Genomic DNA, 21,770 nt, shown 5'->3' with positions numbered 1-21,770 from the left:
TGTAAGTGCTACTGAAGTGGAATTTTGTGGCTCAAGTGCATGAGAAAAAAACTCATGTAATTTAAATTTACAGATGCAAATAGATGGATGTTTTCTTTCCACTAGTCTGAAAGAAAGACATGTTATGGGACAAAATGACCAAAAGTGTTTTGTCCATGCAATTAAAGTCAGTGAGATCTCAAAATGGACAAAAACACTTGAGCCAATTTTCAGGAAATCGTCATTTCTTTTTTTTTCTTCTCCTTTTTTCTTTTGCAGAAAGAGAGCAACTCAAACCAATTTGGAACAACATGAGGGTGAGTAAACGATAATGCGTTTTTGGTTTTTAAGTGAACTTTCCCTTTACTATAGCATGGCACACATTGTATCACATTACGAACTGCAGATCACAGAGAAAATGTCATGTTTTCCATGCGATGACCTTATCGTCATGATCGATATGGCCTACAAAGAGTGAAAACTCCATAAACCTGCACACACATCCCTATTCTCCAGTGCAAACATGTTAAATGTATTGTACTCATTTTATTAGAATTTATTTAGACTTTTATGCAGTCTCCCTTCTCCGTCGGCTCCTTTATGGCCCGTTTGATCATAGAAATACGAAGGATTGCTTGCCATCCCTGTTGACTTAAGTCGCGGCGCTTCAGTGCTTCGCTAGGCTTGAGCGATACGAATAGAAAATATATGAGTACATTAAGTCTATGAGGCCTGTTTAGTGTAAGGAATTCCTTTACATCTGTCTGGCTCTCATTGTAGAGAATAAATCGAAAAGGGTGGGGTGTGTTGGGAGATTTTCCAGAACCCCCATGATCCATTTGACTCTATATGTGTCAGCTCTGTTGCAATCACTTCGTCCCTTCTCTCTCTTCCCCACTCCCTTTTCCTGCTATCTTTTTTCCTTATGCACGTTTTTTCGCCGTCTCTCATTTTTGGCAGCGATGGTTCCTCAGACACTGGAACAAACACTTCTCCAGATGCGTATAACGGGGCTGGACTGAAAGCCATTGTGTCTTCACTGACACTGCAGCTGTGAAGTCAGTCCCCCTTGTGTATGAGAATATGCGCGTGTGTGTGCGGGAGAGAGAGAAAGTGAAAGAAGGAGCGTGTCTGGGAGACTGATAGAGCGAGGCAGAGGGTCACAGAATGAGTATGTGTGATTTTGTTTGCGTGGCCCTGATTTTCAAGCTGTGGTCGCCAAGAGTGGGAGTGAGTGGGATGCAGGTTTTCGCTAAAGCGCATTCCTGCCATGTTAGGTATCAGTGCTTGGGGAGTATTAATGGGATGCAGTAAAATAGTCCTGCCTTTTACACCCCCCGCAGCTCCATCATAAAACAGCTTCAACAATACAGCATTCACTGTTTATCATTTTCAGACACACTTTATTATAGGTACTGACATATTTTTGGAAAATAACAACACGGGAACATACAGAATACAGGATCTTTGGTCAAGAATGTGTCAGTGTGTTTTGGGTGGTAGTAACTTCCAAAGCTGATTTGTAGTCAGATTTCCGTTTACCTAATAATGGCTGTGGTTTGAGCGCTTGGACCGGGAGAGCAGATCTTATTTCGGTATAAACAGACAGCGTGCATGCAGCTGTTTCGTCTTTAAGGGCTCATTTTCAATGGGTCAGAGAGAAATTGATTATAACTGTGTATGCTTTGTTATGACTTTGTCTCCTTTTATTAATGTTTGGGATGTGAAAGATTGTGTGGATGAAGATTAATGTCTGCCGTTTTCCGTCTTTATTTCAGGGGGTGTTGCATGGATCACTGACCAGTTCTGCAAGGGTAAAGCTTCAGGATCCGTTTAAACGCACATTGTCAATCAGGTGCTGCAGATGCTCCAGGAGAGAATCGGAGCTCTTATGGAGCCCTCTGCTGGTCTCTTGATGCATGTCACAAAACTCATCGAGAGAAGCCATCAAAGCACCCACCGTCCAGCCATTCAGACGGGCACTCCGAGAGAGTCTGCAAAGCTACGGGAAAGTAAGAAAAAAATAATACAATTATTTTACAGTGAAAATGATTGAATTCATTGTGAGGACTTTTAATTAAAATGATTGGCAGCTATTCAGCTTGTATGGGTAGTATAATGAATGCCATCAAATAATTATAATGCTTCCTAATATTCTTGTAATAAACTCAAAGCTATTGTATAAGATGGCAACTAGGATTGTTGTAAAATGTGGTGAGTCAGTTTAACAACTTAGAAATTATTAAAAAGGGTGTACGGGACAGGACAAATTCCTTTTCAGAAAGAAAAATCTATTCAATTCACTTCCGGGTTTTAATTTGATTTATGAATAAGTTTCTGTATTTACTTCTACTGCGACCTCAATGCAAATATTTTTAATTGTTATGCTATTGTTACTGACATGTTTTATTGTATTTATTTAATCTTTTTTTTTTTTGTGATAAAATGTTTCCTTTTTCTGAAATTTTCGAATTGTGATGTTAAAAATGATTGACTGGATATTGGTATAAAATAATACTGAACAAGTAAAATTTGATTTCCAATATGAATTCAAACTTATGTTAATAAATTCAAAGCTATTATCTCAGCAACTAATAGTTGCAAAATTGGGTGAGTTGTAACACTGTCAGTTTTTCAGGATAAAATTCCAATTCTGGGATTTGCGATAAGGTTTCTTCATCCAAACCAATTGTTAGCCTATGTTTTATGTATTTATTCAAAAATTGTTTTGGGATAAAATGTTTTCTTTTTCTTACTATTTTGAATTAAAATGCTTAAAATGATTAAGATTTAATGATTAAAATGATCAAAATGATTGAGGGTTGGTATCAAAATAATACTGAACAAATAAAATTTGATTTTCAATATAAATGCATGTGCAAAATGAAAACTTTAGTCCATGTCATAGGTAACCTACTGTTACAACTCACCTCAAAAATACAGCGTTAAAGCCCATTCACACTAAGAACCATAACTATAACGATAAGCTTTACATTTTAATAAGCATTCTAATTCTATGAGAATAGAGAATTTCACATCATAGCTAAAGACCTGTTCTTACCAAGAATGATTATATTAACATACACACCAATGGGTGCTAACATACTTTATAAGTGCATGATAGTTAGGTCATCTGCTGCTTTAAATGTTCGAGCTCTTTAAAACCGGATGGATTGGCTGTCAGTATTTTTATTGTTCATGAGTTGGAAAAAATCATTCCAAAGTAATAATTTTCCTGTGTCGTTATTGTTATAGCTGCGGTGTGGACGTTCCTGTTCTCACAGAATTAAACGATGTTTAAAACTTTATAGTAATCATTATAGTTCTTGTCCTTAGTGTAAATGGCCTTGAAGAAAAACAGTGTCCATGTCATAGGTAACCTACTGTTACAACTCACCTCAAAAATACAGCGTTAAAGCCCATTCACACTAAGAACCATAACTATAACGATAAGCTTTACATTTTAATAAGCATTCTAATTCTATGAGAATAGAGAATTTCACATCATAGCTAAAGACCTGTTCTTACCAAGAATGATTATATTAACATACACACCAATGGGTGCTAACATACTTTATAAGTGCATGATAGTTAGGTCATCTGCTGCTTTAAATGTTCGAGCTCTTTAAAACCGGATGGATTGGCTGTCAGTATTTTTATTGTTCATGAGTTGGAAAAAATCATTCCAAAGTAATAATTTTCCTGTGTCGTTATTGTTATAGCTGCGGTGTGGACGTTCCTATTCTCACAGAATTAAACGATGTTTAAAACTTTATAGTAATCATTATAGTTCTTGTCCTTAGTGTAAATGGCCTTAAAGAAAAACAGTGTTACAACCAGGCACGTTTTCCTTTATTAGGCTATATAAAAGTCAGTCTGTGAAAACTGTAATATTCTGTACCTTTTGTTGAAGGCTTTTGTCTGGAAGCTCAAACTGAAGTGCTTTAGTCCCTTTCTGAGAGGCTGCGGCCCAGAGTAGAGCACACTGCAGTTCCTGGACAGGACTTTCCCCAGCACACATTTTGATTAGCCATGGTTTAATGTCTTTCTCTGGGCCAAATCCTGCTCCCTGAGATTGCTTATAGTTGAACAGTAAACACACAGAATGCTGAAGCACGTCTTCTGCAAAGTCGTTGGCAAATGTGTCTACCGATGATTTCACTTTTATGGCGTCATCTGTAATAGGGTTCAGTTCTGATTTATCGCTGCAACATCTGAAGGGTTTGACTTTGTGGGAGTTGATTGAGTCTTTACACAGTGTGTTTGAATATCTTCCTTCTTCCCATGGCTGTGGTTCTACAGTTTGGCCCGAAAGATGTGGCTGAGTTCCATGTTTATACACACCCTGTCCTAGCTTAGCAAAAGTATGAACCATAGCATTAATGATTAGCTCACTAGCTAAAACTTTCACCCCGTCTGTTGCAGAGATCTTAGACTTTGTGTCTGGAGCCACATCTACCTTATACTTTGAGCATGATGTTGTTTCTTCCTCCAAAACTTTCCATTCTCCTCTCGCCATCACCTCTGCTAGAGACGTTGTGACAATTTCACTCGCCAGTTGGTCAGTAATAGCCCACATGCTTTGCACACAACCCTCATCCTTGACTTTTATCTCATTTGTGGTGATAAAATGAAGGATATCTGCAGAAATTTGAGCTGCATAGTCAGTTAGCCCGGGAACATCGTTTTGGAGTCCGCTATCACCAACTTCTCTGTTCTCGTCTTCTTCCAGACCTCCATTTTGACAGCACTCCAGTGAAAGTGAGCGCATCAGTCTCACCATGAAGTCAGCAGACGCGTCTGTCATTTGGTTCTCCATTAATGGTTGCATGTGGTCTTTGGGGGTCGGTGGAGGGGGTGAAGGAAGGAACTCTTTAGCCAGTCCTCCCTTGAGCTTCCTTGTGAAACTGTCTCGACTCCTGATCATCTCTGGAAGTAAAGGGGTGCTTGGAGGAGCATCAGGGTACTCAATAGAGCCCAGACTAGCCATGCTTTTCAACGAAGTAGCATATACTGTGGTAGATGTGTCATCATATTCTTCCATCTTGTTGTCTGTTTCCATTTCAGATGTGTTTTTGTCACAGTTGTACCCTGAGGAGCACAGGGCCGATGCATTTCCATAAGTCCCCTCTTTATCGTCCACACTTTTGGATGATGGATCATCAGAGTAATGATGCCCCTCCATCTCTTCCAATGCTTTGCAACAGACTTGTAAAGTTAACTCTTCAGCCAGCATCTCAACATCGTCCCCTCTCAGCTTGATGGATTCTCTTGGATCTCTGATCCTGATGGCTGAATCTATAATAGTTTTGGCAGTCATCTGTGCAAAGTGTTGAATGGGCTCTAAGTTCTGTCCTAATGTTACATCCAGCAAATGGCTGTATGTTTCCAATGTGTGTTGGATTGATGATAGGTTATAAGCAGGTTGTGGGTATGAAATTATATATATTTTTTTTTTGAGCCATGATAAAGTTTATTTTATACAACAAACTAACAGGAGTTCATTGATATTCTAGTGTAGGGTTGCCTAATAATGCTCCTGAAGACATAACCTGCATAATTTTGTTCCAACTCTTTTTTTAACATACCTGCCAACGATTTTCAAGTGAAACTAAAGGCTGTGATTCTTTGGAGGTAGATCTTCAAGGGCATGACTGAGCAATCCTCTTGAGGTCCATGATATTATTCAATTATCGTCACAGTTGTACCCTGAGGAGCACAGGGCCGATGCATTTCCATAAGTCCCCTCTTTATCGTCCACACTTTTGGATGATGGATCATCAGAGTAATGATGCCCCTCCATCTCTTCCAATGCTTTGCAACAGACTTGTAAAGTTAACTCTTCAGCCAGCATCTCAACATCGTCCCCTCTCAGCTTGATGGATTCTCTTGGATCTCTGATCCTGATGGCTGAATCTATAATAGTTTTGGCAGTCATCTGTGCAAAGTGTTGAATGGGCTCTAAGTTCTGTCCTAATGTTACATCCAGCAAATGGCTGTATGTTTCCAATGTGTGTTGGATTGATGATAGGTTATAAGCAGGTTGTGGGTATGAATCACTGTTGATTACGACCTGCGCAGAGTCCTGAGAAGGTCATAACAAAAAAACGAACACTTGACTTTCAACAGGTTGCTAATACAATTTATACAGTGAACAATTTATTCTTTTAAATTTTAGCTGTTTTTCTATGGTGTTAAATGTTTGTAAACTAAATTTAGAAGAGAATAAAAAGTCTTACAACTGTAAAGTATTTACTTGCATGATTTAATATACTTTTATACTAAAAGTCTTACATTTCTGTACTTACATCAGAGTGAGCAGATTCTGAAGTGGTGACTAGATCACATAGCTTTAATGAGCTGCACAGCCAAGCCTCATTAATCATCTGAAAAAGAGATAGATTATAATAATTATAATCATTTTGTATAAAAATACATAATAAATAAACATAGTGATTTATTTTGTATTTATTTTTACACAAATTATTATTATAATTATTGCACAAAACATCTAATTATTTTTGGCTAATAATTACTCGGCTTATCACTATCAGTCAATTTTTATACAACAAACTAACAGGAGTTCATTGATATTCTAGTGTAGGGTTGCCTAATAATGCTCCTGAAGACATAACCTGCATAATTTTGTTCCAACTCTTTTTTTAACATACCTGCCAACGATTTTCAAGTGAAACTAAAGGCTGTGATTCTTTGGAGGTAGATCTTCAAGGGCATGACTGAGCAATCCTCTTGAGGTCCATGATATTATTCAATTATCGCCGAGGACAAAAGAAGCCCTGTTTTTTGAAAAACAATCTGTGATGGTGTGTATGGTCGCACCCCATAAACACCTTATTTTATCCATAGATAACATTAACTAAAGTGTTTGACTAGTACATCCTGAGAGCTAAAAATGTGATAATGGTGATATTAGAGTTCAGGAATGGCGCAAAGTAAAGTACATTTAAAATCAAAACACTGATACGTGACCGACTAAATTAATCCAAGAACAACGAAAGAAAAGCGAGTCTTAAATAAGCAGAAAAAGAACTGAAAACCGCAAGTGATCAAAGAATTGCTCTTATAGGAACTAGGTCATGTGACTGACAGGAAAGTATGAACGTATGAGGGTAGATGTTTCAGTTTACATTTTTTCTGCAGACTTTCTCTTAATAATTAAGACTGATATGAAAGATCATTGTATCTAGATCATAAGGCAACCTTTATCCAACGAAACAAAGGTTGCCTTATGAGTGTGAAGAGAAACAGAAAAGAGGCTTGTGAGAGGATGTCTGTTTAAGCTCTGATAAACATCACCTCACACTAACACTTGTAAAGCACTTTGAGTCAGCGGCAGCACCCACATATTTATTTAATTTGGCAATGAACGCAACAACACATGCATAACCTGTTAGCTGCCGTCGGTTCAAGTTAGATTTTGAGTACATTTAAAGAGAATTGGAAATAAAAGGTCTCCTGGGCGGTGTTGAGGAGGACATAACCTTGAAAAGTCTTTGGTGTTCTAATCTATTGTTTATGTGTTATAATACTTTGACATTTTCAAAGGAAACATGAAACACTCAAAGGAGAAATTTTCTAGGCATTAATAAAATGTGTGATCGAACTGGTTCAAGGAAATGCAATGCTCTTTGACATCAAATGCCCCATTAAATAAAAGCTGTAGAAGGTGGGATTCATCGTATTTCCTGGTATTGCTAAAAGATATTGAGAAGTAAAAGCATGTACGAAACGCTTTAAGAGCACTTTTTGGTTGTAGAACAAAGAAAAAAAATTGCTGCTGAGTATGAAAGACATCTTACCAGTAATAGATGGAACCTAATATCAAATGTTACATAACGGATTTTTCATCCCCATATTTTATAGCACTGAGATACAACTGAATCCATCTTGCACATAATAAATAACTTTCTATTGGTGACAAACAAGAGGGCAAAAGCAAGAAGGGAAAATATAATTTAAGTAAAACATATATATATATATAATTAAATAAATAAATAGATAAGTTAAAATAAATTCTGCAAAAAGTTAAAAAATTAAATAAAATAATAATATAAGTGATGATAATTAACTAAATAAATTCACCTCTTCATACACTTGTAAAAATATATTTTTTTCTCCATACCTTGTTGAGGGATATCAGTCAAACAAGTTCGTCTTGATAGACCTGAGTATGTGAATGATGGGGCCACAGGCAGTTTGCAGACAAAGCTGATTTCCTGTGTGAAAGACATGCACTGCGTGAGTGTGCGTGTGGGTGGCTGGGAGGTGTGGCTTCATTGTGAAGACAATAATATAAATAATGTTCACAATAAGCGAAGCAGTTACGTAATATTATTACAATTATTTTATCTAATAAACAGAACCTCAGTTGGTGTCATTAAGCACATGTCTCTCACCGTCCGCTTACTCAAAAGTCAAAGGAAGACGAGCTCTATTCCTATTGGTTGCTAGGGTGTTTTTGAAAATTCTATTGTACCGCCCCTTAACAACGGCATCCTAGCTCGACGCTCATTGGCCTACAGCGAAGTACAGTCGGCCAATCAAATCGCTGCGTTTAGTTTTGGACGCACGCAGACCGTAGTGCGGTGTGTCTGTTTCAGTCTGGATAGCTTTTCAGTGTACTTTTCGTGGATGTTTGCACATATTCTCTTTCAAAATATTTTCCTGCTTTAATTGAGGTTGTTCAGCGTATGGTGAAAAGGTAAGATCGTTTTTGTGCAGTTATGAAATTTGTCGCAAAATTAAAAACGAAACAGTCGCGGGCATGTTGTTGTTTAACGACGGACTTGATGCTTCCTGCGGTCAAAACAATTTCTATACCAAGCTTTGTTTGAAAGTTTAGTAACCTTGTGAGCACAATGAGTGTGTGTGTGTTTGATCGAAGTGTGCACTAGTGCACTGGTGCATAGTGATCTTTAGTTTTTCATTCATTCTTTGTATACTTCACATTTGAAAGAGGATATAACTGTGAAGGATCAGAACAACTACAAGATGCCTTTTTCAAGAGGAAAGAAGCGAACCACCAGTAAAATCCCCAAATTTAACCCCAAAGGACTGGAGAACCAGGTTATACAATGAGATTAGATCAGATATGAAAACGAATTAGAGCTTTGTTGATTTGATTGATGTTGATCTGATCAATATTGTATTGATGTGTTTAAGCAGGATGGCCCTCAGACCAAGCGCTCATCTTCTTCTCCCCACGGGGCCCGTAAGAAAAGAACTGCTTTTGTGGACATCACCAATGTAAGGGTGCTATTTAAATTTTTGTTCATACATGCTTTTGTGTACATGCACCACAGTTTTATTGCTTTCGTGTTGCCTGACTAGGCTGTCTCTTGGTGTTTTTTGGCCCCTCGGTTTGATTCTGAAGTGTTAAGCGCAGTAAGTGTTAAGCGTCTATGTTGTAACCCCACTAACACCAGGAGTTTGCTTGAATGATGCAAATCGGCATGAGCTCATAAAAAATCCCATTCATGCTCAAGCAGTAAATTACAGACTGTACACAAAAGCAGGAGATCTCACCTTTTATTAACTCAGATGGGCACTCCTTTGGTGTGTCTGGTTTCCAGGTGAGGTGCTCTCATATGCAAATTATGATGGCTCTATTCGCCGTTGTCTAACACCTATTCATTCTCTCTGAATCTCAGATCAAACCAATTTGATTGATTTGGTGTGACTCATGCTCGTCTTAACAAAATCTCAGCAGATTGTTCTTTAGTGAAAATCCACTCTTTAAAACTCTTAAAATGCACTTTTGTTAAAAGGCGCACAAGATAAGCAACCCCATCAAGAAGAAAGATCCTGTCAAAAAACTGCAGAAGAAGGTCTCAGTACTTTCTAAGAATGATGTCAGCTTAAAGTAAGCCATATTTTATTGCCTCTTTATCTTTACCCTACCTTACATTGCGGTGTTTTGCAAGTTCTTTGAGATGATTGGCCCAGAATATGCAGATTGCTTATCTTTTCTTCTCTCAGATCTGTGATAAATTCAGAGGAAAAGTTAGAGGAATTGAAGAACGTGGAATGCAATATTGAGAAACTGGAAGAACCTTCTTTCAAAGCTCCAATTCCTCCACACCTACTGCCTCCAGAGGTAAGACCTAAGTCTGCTGCACTGGTGCCATGATTATTAAGATCAGGATATTATTCTACCATGACAGAATTGGCATGAATGTGAATATTTATGATAATGTAAATACCCAGTTGTTCCAAGGTGTTTAAAAGTTTGGAGCTGTTTACTGCCAAAAAGAAACCCCACAGACATATTGCATTAAAGGGGTCATATGATGCTGCTAAAAAGAACATTATTTTGTGTATTTGGTGTAATGAAATGTTTATGCGGTTTAAGGTTCAAAAAACACATTATTTTCCACATACTGTACATTATTGTTTGTCCTCTATGCCCCGCCTTTCTGAAATGCGTCGATTTTAACAAAGCTCATCGGTCTGAAAAGCAAGGTGTGCTCTGATTGGCCAGCTATCCAGTGCGTTGTGATTGGCCGAATACCTCAAGCGTTTGACGGAAATGTTACGGCCCTTACCATACTGTGATGCCCTGTCAGGCCGGAGCGTAACATAAAACCATGTCTGCATTTGTGATCGGAGAAATGACAAACAACAAGTGCTACTCTACACTGCCCAAAAAACTCGCGTTTGAATCGTCAGTGGCAAATTTTTAAATATAATTTTCATAAATATAACTATCATTGTAGTCTACTCTACCAGGATCAGGAAACAGTCCTCCATAAAATGTGCTGCACAAATCTGAATATTTGGGTTGAACTGCAACAACAATACTACAGCGAGGATAAAAGTTACGCCTTCTTTCTTTGCTTGAACATTTGGGCGGCGTTATGCAAATTTTCCCAGATCGTGACGTAGGTATGTGGGGGTGTGTTAGAACGAGCCGTTTTAGGTAGGTGTGGCTGACTCTTAACTTTTATAAAGAATATCTCTTTGGATTTGAGACTTCAGTCTTTGCAACTTTACAGATCTTCTTTATGCACCAAGAGCTTATAACACTCCAAAGAGAAAGGAAAAATTGAAATCGCATCATATGACCCCTTTAAATGTAGAAGCAGAAGTGAAAAAGGAAATTCAAATTAATGCTAATGTAATTAAAGATCACTCATTAAATTCTTCCCGCCGGTCATATCCTTTAATATTTTGGGGGTTATCGGGAGTTTGGATTTTTTTTTTTTTTTTACAGATTTATAAACATAAAAAAACCTTTATCTTCTGTCTTTCAGATTCCTCCTGAGTTTGACATTGATTCAGAGCACCTCAGTGACTCTACACATACAGTGGAGTACGCTAAAGATATTTTTGACTACCTCAAGAGCAGAGAGGTTGGCTTAGTAGTGAGTTCATTAATGATCTTGCAAATTGAGGAACAGACATCAAGCTGAAGTGTTGTATTTCTTTTATTTGCAGGAAACATTTGTCTTGCATGACTACATGGCTGATCAGCCAAATCTAAACAGCAATATGAGAGCGATTCTGGTGGACTGGCTGGTTGAGGTCCAGGTAAGTGTCAGTGTTTGGCCTCGTTTCAAATGTGCTGTTTTGATAAGTCTTGTAAAACGTTGTTGGCTTTTGGTGGCTTAAGCACTGATGTGGCTTTATTCTTGCTCTTTATTCTGCAGGAGAATTTCGAGCTGAATCATGAGACTCTGTACCTTGCTGTGAAAATGACGGATCATTATCTGGCAGTGAGCCAGGCCAAGCGGGAGTCTTTACAGCTCATTGGTTCCACTGCCATGCTCATTGCTTCTAAGTTTGAGGTAAGACATATGCTTTCTCATGATAGCTGAAAGCCATTCCTTTAGACTCAGACTTTTCTGGGCTTAGTCGTAATTACTCAATGACTTAGTCATTCAGTCATTATCTCGCACACACACACACACACACACACACACACACAAAACCTACTAGAAATGTAGTTACTCATTAAAAGTGTGCACTCATAGTCTAAATCCAGGTTCTTTCAAATCCTATAAAAAATGTATAATATTTTATTATCCAGAATATTTTTTCAGCTTTTTTTACTCTTGACATACAGATTTTTTAAAAATATATATATGTAACAAATTACCACCTAATGCATATATAATGGCTTGATAAAAACAGAGCTGATTTTGACAGGTTTAAAAAGGTGTTTTTTACACTACCATTGAGAAATTTTAACCAAAGTATGTTATAGACTTTAATTAAGACCCTAAAGTATCATATCAACTTGTGCAAAATGGGCATCCGATGACCCCTTTAACAAGAAATGTGGCAACGATTCCTATTTCAATGAGAGCCGCAAGCTTGGCGGTGAACAGTAAACAGTGTCTACACCGGATGTGACACCGCCGCGTCGCAACAGAGTCTGTCTAGTGTCTACACAGGACATTTGAACTCTGTGTCAGTACCTCATAAATAGGACGAGGCAGTTTACTGTCTGGGATTTGTCATGGCGTGTCGTGCCGCATCCAGTGTAGCATCACTGATTATAATGAGTTTTATAGTATTTTGTCGCGCCGCGCAGCTCGCGTCCTGTAGACAGGGTGCATTTCACTTTCTTGGCTACTTTCTTGTTTAACTGTATTATTTCTTTGATATTTATTTTAGTGTTTTGCAGGCTGCGTATTCACTGACGGAAGTGCTAAAATAAACACGAGCTGACGAGTTAAATCGGGTGTGTTAGATGAGTGAGACAGCGCTGGGCTGCTCCAGGACAGTTTTGAAAACCATTTCAGAGACATGTTCTTAATGTGACTCATATAAAATATATTACATGCATTTAAGGCAGCTTTAATCGCCTTTTTGGTAACTTCATGACTTAACTGACCACGACATTGCATGCACGTAGTTTATTTCGCTCTTTGATATGAAAGGATACAGGCTACAGCACGCGCCGGCGCCTTTGTGCGTGCAATTGAAGAGCACGCGCTGCGAGCACAGGACCGTATCCGCGCTCGCTTGACTCGCGCCTGGCGCTGAACTGAAGTGGAGCTCGCGTCTGAAACGTTACTCTCCCAGGATCAGGAAACAGTCCTCCATAAAATGGGCTGCACACAAATGAATATTTGGGTTGAACTGTTCTGGAACAGTGTTGTAAATACAACTTAACGACTGATTTCTAGTCGTGTCCTCTTTTGGAAGACCAAACAAAGTAGTTTCGCTTTCACAACAAAATACACCGCGTCACACACAGTGGGGTAGAGTGAGCGGCGGCTGGAGCGTTAGAGTGAGCGGAGGCCGGTGGGCTTGAGAACGGTGCAGCCGGGGGCAACAACAATAAGTTACGCCTTCTTTCTTTGCGTGAACATTTGGGCGGCGTTATGCAAATCTTCCCACATCGTGACTTTTATAAAGAATATCTCTTTGGATTTGAGACTTTAGTCTTTGCAACTTTACAGATCTTCTTTATTCACCAAGAGCTTGTAACACTCCAAAGAAAAATCGCATCATATGGCCCCTTTAATAATTTCAGAAATAATTATTTTTTGTGCATTTCTATACTATTTTGTGTAAAAATACCTTTTGCCAGTTCGATCAAATAGGTCTAAAAAGGGATATTGTAAATCACAACCCTCTCACTAGACAAAGAAGGTCAAGTTGACTTTGCATTGTGGGTTGCAGTAACACAGTGTGCTGTATTTTTGTATACTATGCACAATATACATATTGCATGCTTTAACAAAACAGTGAGTACTGTGTGATTTGTCAGTTGTTACCCATCATCTCTCTGGTGTATCCTCACAGGAGCGAGCTCCACCTTGCTTGGATGATTTCTTATATATTTGTGATGATGCCTACAAGCGTTCTCAGCTCATCGCCATGGAAATCAGCATCCTGCAGGCGCTGAACTTTGACATCAATATTCCGGTTCCATACCGCTTCCTCCGTCGCTATGCCAAGGTGAGAGAAAACACACGCATATACCCTCACTGAGGAGACAGGTGGAACTCCTTTGGAGTCAGCTGACACACACCAGGATTAACATCAAGTGTGTGTGTGTTTGTCAAAGTCAGAAAGAAAGATCATGCAGGGTGGCATGCGTTGAATGTCTTTGTGTTTGTCAGGTGTGACCTCTTTGTTTCCTCTGTATTCCCGGAGGAATCTGTGTGTGTGTGTGTACAGTGGGTACGGAAAGTATTCAGACCCCCTTAAATTTTTCACTCTTTGTTATATTGCAGCCATTTGCTAAAATCATTTGTTAATTTTTTTTCCTCATTAATGTACGCACAGCACCCCATATTGACAGAAAAACACAGAATTGTTGACATTTTTGCAGATATATTAAAAAAGAAAAACTGAAATATAACATGGTCCTAAGTATTCAGACCCTTTGCGCAGTATTTAGTAGAAGCACCCTTTTGATCTAATACAGCCATGAGTCTTTTTGGGAAAGATGCAACAAGTTTTACACACCTGGATTTGGGGATCCTCTGCCATTCCCTCTTGCAGATCCACTCCAGTTCTGTCAGGTTGGATGGTAAACGTTGGTGGACAGCCATTTTTAGGTCTCTCCAGAGATGCTCAATTGAGTTTAAGTCAGGGCTCTGGCTGGGCCATTCAAGAACAGTCACAGAGTTGTTGTGAAGCCACTCCTTCGTTATTTTAGCTGTGTGCTTAGGGTCATTGTCTTGTTGGAAGGTAAACCTTCAGCCCAGTCTGAGGTCCTGAGCACTCTGGAGAAGGTTTTAGTCCAGGATATCCCTGTACTTGGCCGCATTCATCTTTCCCTCGATTGCAACCAGTCGTCCTGTCCCTGCAGCTGAAAAACACCCCCACAGCATGATGCTGCCACCACCATGCTTCACTGTTGGGACTGTATTGGACAGGTGCCTGGTTTTCTCCACACATACCGCTTAGAATTAAGGCCAAAAAGTTCTATCTTGGTCTCATCAGACCAGAGAATCTTATTTCTCACCATCTTGGAGTCCTTCAGGTGTTTTTTTAGCAAACTCCATGCGGGCTTTCATGTGTCTTGAACTGAGGAGAGGCTTCCGTCGGGCCACTCTGCCATAAAGCCCCGACTGGTGGAGGGCTAAAAAAATTAACTTAAATGATTTTAGCAAATGGCTGCAATATAACAAAGAGTGAAAAATTTAAGGGGGTCTGAATACTTTCCGTACCCACTGTATGACCCAGCTGTCTCTGGTTGTTGCTGTTTGCTGCTGTCAGATCTATTCTCATTTTCTCATTCTCATTCTCGAATTAATTGAGCTTTAGTTAAAGCTCTGCGATTTAACACTGTTTTTATTTGTTGGCAGAATGTCTGGTTTTACTGATTGGTCTTTCTGCAAAGAAATTAGCTTCTTAAGTGCACATTGACAAATAATACCATTATATTCAATTATAAGAACATTAATTAAGAGAATAACACAATAAAAATAAAATCCTTTTTAATTGGTGGCTTAATTTTCTGAAAAAAAAAAGCAATTACAGCACGCAGACAAAGCAGATCACTTACACTTATTCATGCCAAAGCTTTTATCTAGGGACTTTATACAAAGTTTTTTTTTTTTTTTCAAGCGATTAGGGCACAGTAGACAAACTCAGACTTTTCTTGACTGTGTTTATTGATAAAGGGATAGTTTACTTACTTCATATTTTTTTAAGTAATACTTTTATTCACCAAGTATGCATTAAATTGATCAAAAGTGACAGTAAAGGCATTTATCATGTCAGAAAAGATTTCTGTTTCAAATAATTTAGTTAAACCAAGAATTAAGAAAAATATGTATCGTGGTTTCCACAAAAATAATAAGTCCATAAAAATGTTGAGTGCAGTCAGTATTCATTGTTTTCATTATTGATAATAATAAGAAATGTTTCTTGAGCATCAAATCAGCATACTAATGTGGAACATGAACATTCATTCAGTACCATGATTTATTACAAGAGTTTCTGAAATACTTGGTTCTGATTGGTTGGTCCCGTGATTCAGTCAAATAGTTTTGTATAATGACCACTAAATTGACCGTTCCGGGAAACCAGTGTTCTACACAGCTGCACTAATGTGGCTCACATCACTCCACTGTTTTTTTTATTTTATTATTATATTTTTTTTAATCACATAATAAAATAACTTCATGTATGTATGTATTTGTTTATTTATTTATTTAATCATTTTAGAGTATTTTTTTAAATAAACAGTCTTTATAATAATAATAATAAAAAAATTTATTCAGCAAAGGTGCATTCGATTGATCAAAAGTGACAGTAAAGACTTATAATCTTACAAATGATTTCTGTCGTTTTGAACTTCCTATTCATCCTGTAAAACACGTAATATGGTTTCTACAAAAGTATTAAGCATCATAATATTGATAATAATAAGAAATGTTTCTTGAGCATCAAATCAGCATATAAGAATGATTTCTGAACGATCATGTCACACTGAAGACTGGAGTAATGTCTGCTGAAAATTCAGCTTTGCATCACTGGAATGTACTACATTGTAAAATACTTTTAAAGGGGTCATATGATGCGATTTCAATTTTTCCTTTCTCTTTGGAGTGTTACAAGCTCTTGGTGCATAAAGAAGATCTGTTAAGTTGCAAAGACTAAAGTCTCAAATCCAAAGATCAGAAAGGCGGGGTATAGAGGAGAAACAATAATGTACAGTATGTGGAAAATAATGTGTTTTTTGAACCTTAAACCGCATAAACACATTTCATTACACCAAATACACAAAATAATGTTCTTTTTAGCAGCATCATATGACCCCTTTAAAACAACAAACTGTTATTTTAAATGATAATAATATTTATTTCACAATTTTACTATTTTAATGTATTTTTGATCAAATGAATGCAGCCTTGCTAAGCATAAAAGTCTTCTTTCAAAAGCATTAAAAATCTTACCGACTCCAAACTTCATAATAGTAGGGTCTATTAAAAGAAATTTTGAAGAATGTTTGTGCAGGTTTTTTCCAAAGTTCATAATGACCAATGCTATTTTAAACGGGTCATATGACGTTGCTAAAAAGAACATTATGTTGTGTATTTGGTGTAATGAAATGTGTTTATGCGGTTTAAGGTTAAAAAAACACATTATTTTTCACATAATGTACATTATTGTTTCTCCTCTATACCCCGCCTTTCTGAAACGCGTCGATTTTTACAAAGCTCATTGTTCTAAAAAAGCGAGGTGTGCTGTGATTGGCCAGCTATCCAGTGCGTTGTGATTGGCCGAATTCCTCAAGCGTGTGACAGAAATGTTACGCCCCTACCATACTGTGATGCCGTGTCCCGGAGCGACGAAACAAAAACAATAAAACCCATTATAAACAAGGCATTTGTTGCATCCAGTGGGGACATAATTACTGATTATAATGACTTATACTGTCTTTTTACGCATTGCATTGCATCGCGCCGCGTAAACATAAAACCATGTCTGCATTTGTGATCGTAGAGACGAGAAAACAAAATCACTACTCTACACTGCTCAAAACTACAGCGCGAAGTTGATGTATTTCCTCAGCAACCAGCATGGATCAGCTCTAGGCATGACGAAGCGGATATTGTCCTCTTTTGGAAGGCCAAACAAAGTATTTTCGCTTTCGCAATGAAACACACAGCGTCTTCACAACATGGCGGAGTCGGTGGCAGCAACAATAAAGTTACGCCTTCTTTCTATGCGTGAACATTTGGGCGGCATTATGCAAATCTTCCCACACAGTGACGTAGACATGTGGGGGCGTGTTTAAACGAGGCGTTTTAGGAGGGTGTGGACGAGTCTTAACTTTTATAAAGAATATCTCTTTGGATTTGAGACTTTAGTCTTTGCAACTTTATGGATCTTATCTATTCACGAACAGCTTGTAACACTCCAAAGAGAAAGGAAAACTTGAAATTGCATCATATGACCCCTTTGAGCACATTGTATTTTTTCTGTATTTGTTTTTGTATTTTTTATTATTTTATTCTTTTTTGAGCTAAACAGCAATGATCACTACTCACTATGAATTGGTTTATGTATAAGATCTGCCTGAAGATTCTTCAAAAATTATTTTGTTCGGATGAACATTTGGATGAACTATTCCTTCAAAGGATAGAACATTCAAGAATCAAGCTAGTAAACTTTTAAATTTCAGATGTTTACATTTAAATGCTTTCATGCTATGGCTCACTGAAGCACTTCTTTTAGTAATTGTGCGCTGAATTTGCCGAGAATGAAAACTGCAGAATCTTGGAAGGTTGAGTGAGCTTTGTATACTTTTTCTGCGTGGCCTGAAGGTACTGGCACTGCTACTGACTCTCTCTGTGTGTGTGTGTGTATTTTGTATGTGAATAAAATTCTACTTCACCTCTCTGCAGTTTGTCAGTGTATGGATGCTCATTGTGGCGTGTGTGATGATTAACCGTCTCTCGTCTCCCGGCAGTGTGTGAATGCAGGTATGGACACACTGACTCTGGCGCGCTTTATTTGTGAGCTGAGTTTGCTGGAGATGGAGTTTGTGCCTGTGAGAGCATCTTTGCTCGCCTCTGCCTGTCTGCTCATCGCTCTGGTTACTAAGGATCTTGGAGGATGGGTATGTGTTTACCTTTATGCTTTTAAAATGTATGCACAAGCACAGAGCTCATGAATTATACCGGTTTTTTTTTTCTTCACAAAATGCCACCGTTCCTTGGTGATACACACATAGACACACTTTCACAGTGAGTTCTACATCCCTGTGTGCTGTGATTTGGGTATTCTGTGCTCTTCTGATAGCACTAAATGAGCTAAAGCTGACGACAGCTCTGTGATGGCCTGGTAACTGCTCATTACGGATGTTCATTTCTGTCCTTGCACACACACACACACACACACACACACACATTCACACTCTTAAGTAGGGGGTTGGTTTGTCCTTTAAGACTGTGACAAAGGTATTTTGGTTAATGAGAGTGAAGCTGGACTTTGTTTGGTTTGTGTCCTGTGTGGCTCTACGGAGAAGTCAGAGATGAAGAAGTTCAATTACCTTTAAAAAACCACCGCACACACACTTCCGCATTCATTTACATTCTCTCCGGATGTTGTTGCCGTCATATCCTCAAATTATTGACAGCTCAGGGGCATTTTCTTTTCACATCATGAAATATTTGGCAGGAGTCTTAAAGGCTCACATCCCTTATGTAACAGTCATTAGACTCCTCCAAGCTTCACAGATATCTGGCTTCACAATTACACTTCAGTGTTTGTGTGAAGGTTTTGACTGATGTTCCACTTCTGTTTCCAGACACAGTGCTTGAAGTTCCACTCTGGATACAGTGTGGAGGATCTGGCACCCGTGGTCAGAAAACTTCATGATATGCTCATCAGCCCGCCGGACAGTAAACTCGCCGTCGTCAGGAGCAAGTATGCACACAAGTAAGTCATCAGTGCAGTTTAAATTGTGCATTTTTAACCAGAATAGTAAGTTCTTTGTTTCTACTTTTACTCCCTCCAGTTATCTCAGGCCTGAACATATAGATTGTTTTGTTTTGTTTTTATAAAACTTAGATTTTCCTTTAAAAAAATTATAATTATTATTTACCCCAAAATTCAAAATGTTTAGATTTAGATGTTTTATTTATTTATTTATTTTTTTTAATCTCTGTCATTCAAATACACTTTTGACTTAAAGGTTTCTTGCTGTGTGTGTTTATGGTCTGAACAGTTTTAGTTTGTTTGCTGTTTCTAAAGTTTTTTCTCTTTTTTTCAACTTTATTAGATTTTTTTATTTATTTTTTTAATTACCTCAAAATGCTGTACGGCAATGTTCAAAGACATAGCTTATCTCAGCCATTCAAATACTTAAAGGTTTCTCTTGCTGGGTCTGTTTATGTCTAAACATTTCTGAGTTGTTTGCTGTTTTTTAAAAATATATAAATCATGTGCTTTTAAAGTTTGTTGGCAAGCCTTGCAAAGAAAGCATTTGGGACAAATTATACTTCAGTTGAGAAGTTTAGATGGATGAAGTTTAGTCATAATTCATGTTTAGAAATTTTGGATTCTATTTGGTGATCTGAGTCTCAGCATGACTGCCGTGTTGTTTTGAAGCTCTTCCCAAACCTGATTGGCATTTTGACATGTATTATTTAATGTTACGCCTGCCTACAGCAGACGTTGACTTCTTAAAAGCATTTGACTAATGAAGCAGTTTGTTCATATTTAAATACTCCAGATTGTGGCATTTGATTATTCTGAGTTATTTATTTATTATCACTGTTTTTTTTTTTTACAGGGTTTTCTTTGAAGTTGCATTGATGCCCACAGTGAGTCTGGAAACGTTGGAGAGGTTTTTGAAATGACCCGAAAGAATATGTGTAATGTTTCGAAACGTTGTAAATAATTATACTTAATGTTATATTTTAATCTTTTGAAATAAAGTGTTTATGTGTGTAAATTTACATGTATATGCATGTTTTCCATTGTACGTTTGGCTGTTCAGTTGTGTTTACAAACCATGTTATTCTTGACCAAAACACACAGCAGTGACCCTATCAGTGTTTCAAAACTGATAAAGTACAAACCGTTCATCGGTTCAATATATTAGGTCATTAGATTTGTGTTATTGAATGTTGTTACTAAAATGGCATTTTAATGCTTAATCTTGTACATATATATATATATATATATATATATATCTGTTGTTTTTGTCTTTGTCGTACTGCTTTGTATAGTTCGCCATGTCTGTATGTTTTCTTAATTAGTTTAATAAGTGTTTTTTTTTAAACACTGGTTGATTAAAAAAGTATTTTGCATATTTGCTTGATTCTTGCATGTACTTTATTTGAAATAAATGTCCTTTTAAAATTTAATATCTCAGTTCAACCAGTAGGAGGCAGCGTGAACCCAGATCCTCCTTCACCACATAGATAATGTGTGTCTGCATTCAACTACATGCACTGCATGTCTTTTCAACCACACTCAATCATTGCACCTATAGAAAACAAATAAATATCCTCCATCACACTCAGCCCCAGTGATTACTGAATGTAGGAAATCACTCCTGTTTATCAGTAGAGATTGTCTGGTGGTTCTGATGTCCAAACGGTCTCTGACGTCTATTGGTCGTTTTTGGATGCAGCATGAGTCACAGCTGTGAGCCGGTCCAATCCATCATGGCCAAAAGCGAACAACAAACGTCTCGGAGCGGTTTCTGGCGTTTGCTCTTTTTGCTGTGCTCTCTTAGTTTCTCCTGTGTGGTTTAGATGTGGACTGAAAGAGGAAAAGACAGGATTTGATTAGCATAAGTCTTGTGGACCTGCTCATTGGGCTGGCAGAATTCTGATTTCTTGTCCTCCGGGCTTTAAAAGCTGTTGTTTCTAATCCTTGTTATTATATTCAACTCATTGATGTTTGTGCGTTCTGTCCCAGATGGCGTGTTTGCCGGACAGCACCCTTTGATCACTGACCGATTGGATCCTGGGCTTTGTTTCGAGTCCTTCACATGTGTGCTGTGAATCCCTAAGTTTGACTGCAGAATTGACATGCAAATCTTGATTTCTCATTAGTAGTGGCACGGAATTTGTTTACTGCTAAAGGATGCCATTTATAATCGGGTTGCTTAAACATTTGTGGATAAATGTCTGTGGTGACTCCATTAATTGGGATAATGAGGCCAACACATCAATATCTGGCGGAGTACAAATGGGAGAGCCATCTGTTGAATATACATCATCTATGACGAGACTCTGGATGATCAGCTGTGACGTGACGAGACTCTGGATGACCAGCTGAGATGTGACAAGACTCTGGATGACCAGCTGAGACGTGACTTGACTCTGGGTAGGCAGCCA

At 38.0% G+C, this 21,770-nt stretch overlaps 2 protein-coding genes across 3 annotated transcripts; one reads left to right on the top strand and one right to left on the bottom strand.

The window, feature by feature from the left end:
- Positions 1-1,311: 1,311 nt before the first annotated feature.
- Positions 1,312-8,267, bottom strand: LOC107742319 (uncharacterized). Its single transcript, XM_016555241.1, has 5 exons — positions 8,123-8,267; positions 6,288-6,365; positions 5,688-6,064; positions 3,881-5,414; positions 1,312-1,981 (listed from the first exon to the last, which is right to left on the bottom strand). The coding sequence occupies exons 2-5, from the start codon at positions 6,363-6,365 to the stop codon at positions 1,802-1,804; spliced, it is 2,169 nt and encodes a 722-aa protein (XP_016410727.1). The 5' UTR covers positions 8,123-8,267; the 3' UTR covers positions 1,312-1,801.
- A 296-nt stretch (positions 8,268-8,563) lies between these two features.
- Positions 8,564-20,374, top strand: LOC107742333 (G2/mitotic-specific cyclin-B3-like). 2 transcript variants are annotated; one of them, XM_016555253.1, is made up of 12 exons: positions 8,564-8,701; positions 8,957-9,066; positions 9,166-9,246; positions 9,768-9,862; positions 9,979-10,096; positions 11,253-11,351; positions 11,437-11,529; positions 11,649-11,786; positions 13,756-13,911; positions 18,386-18,535; positions 19,226-19,356; positions 20,213-20,374. In XM_016555253.1, the coding sequence occupies exons 2-12, from the start codon at positions 8,992-8,994 to the stop codon at positions 20,277-20,279; spliced, it is 1,203 nt and encodes a 400-aa protein (XP_016410739.1). In that variant the 5' UTR covers positions 8,564-8,701; positions 8,957-8,991; the 3' UTR covers positions 20,280-20,374. The 2 variants fall into 2 exon arrangements, with proteins under 2 accessions (XP_016410739.1, XP_016410738.1); XM_016555252.1 differs by having other exon boundaries at positions 9,163-9,246.
- The last annotated feature ends 1,396 nt before the right edge of the window (positions 20,375-21,770 follow it).

This window comes from Sinocyclocheilus rhinocerous, unplaced genomic scaffold, assembly GCF_001515625.1.
Source record: "Sinocyclocheilus rhinocerous isolate Xijiao unplaced genomic scaffold, SAMN03320098_v1.1 scaffold75, whole genome shotgun sequence".
Taxonomy (NCBI): Eukaryota; Metazoa; Chordata; class Actinopteri; order Cypriniformes; family Cyprinidae; genus Sinocyclocheilus; species Sinocyclocheilus rhinocerous.
Note: the sequence above shows the minus strand (reverse complement) of the source record. Positions and strands in the feature narration are given on the sequence as shown.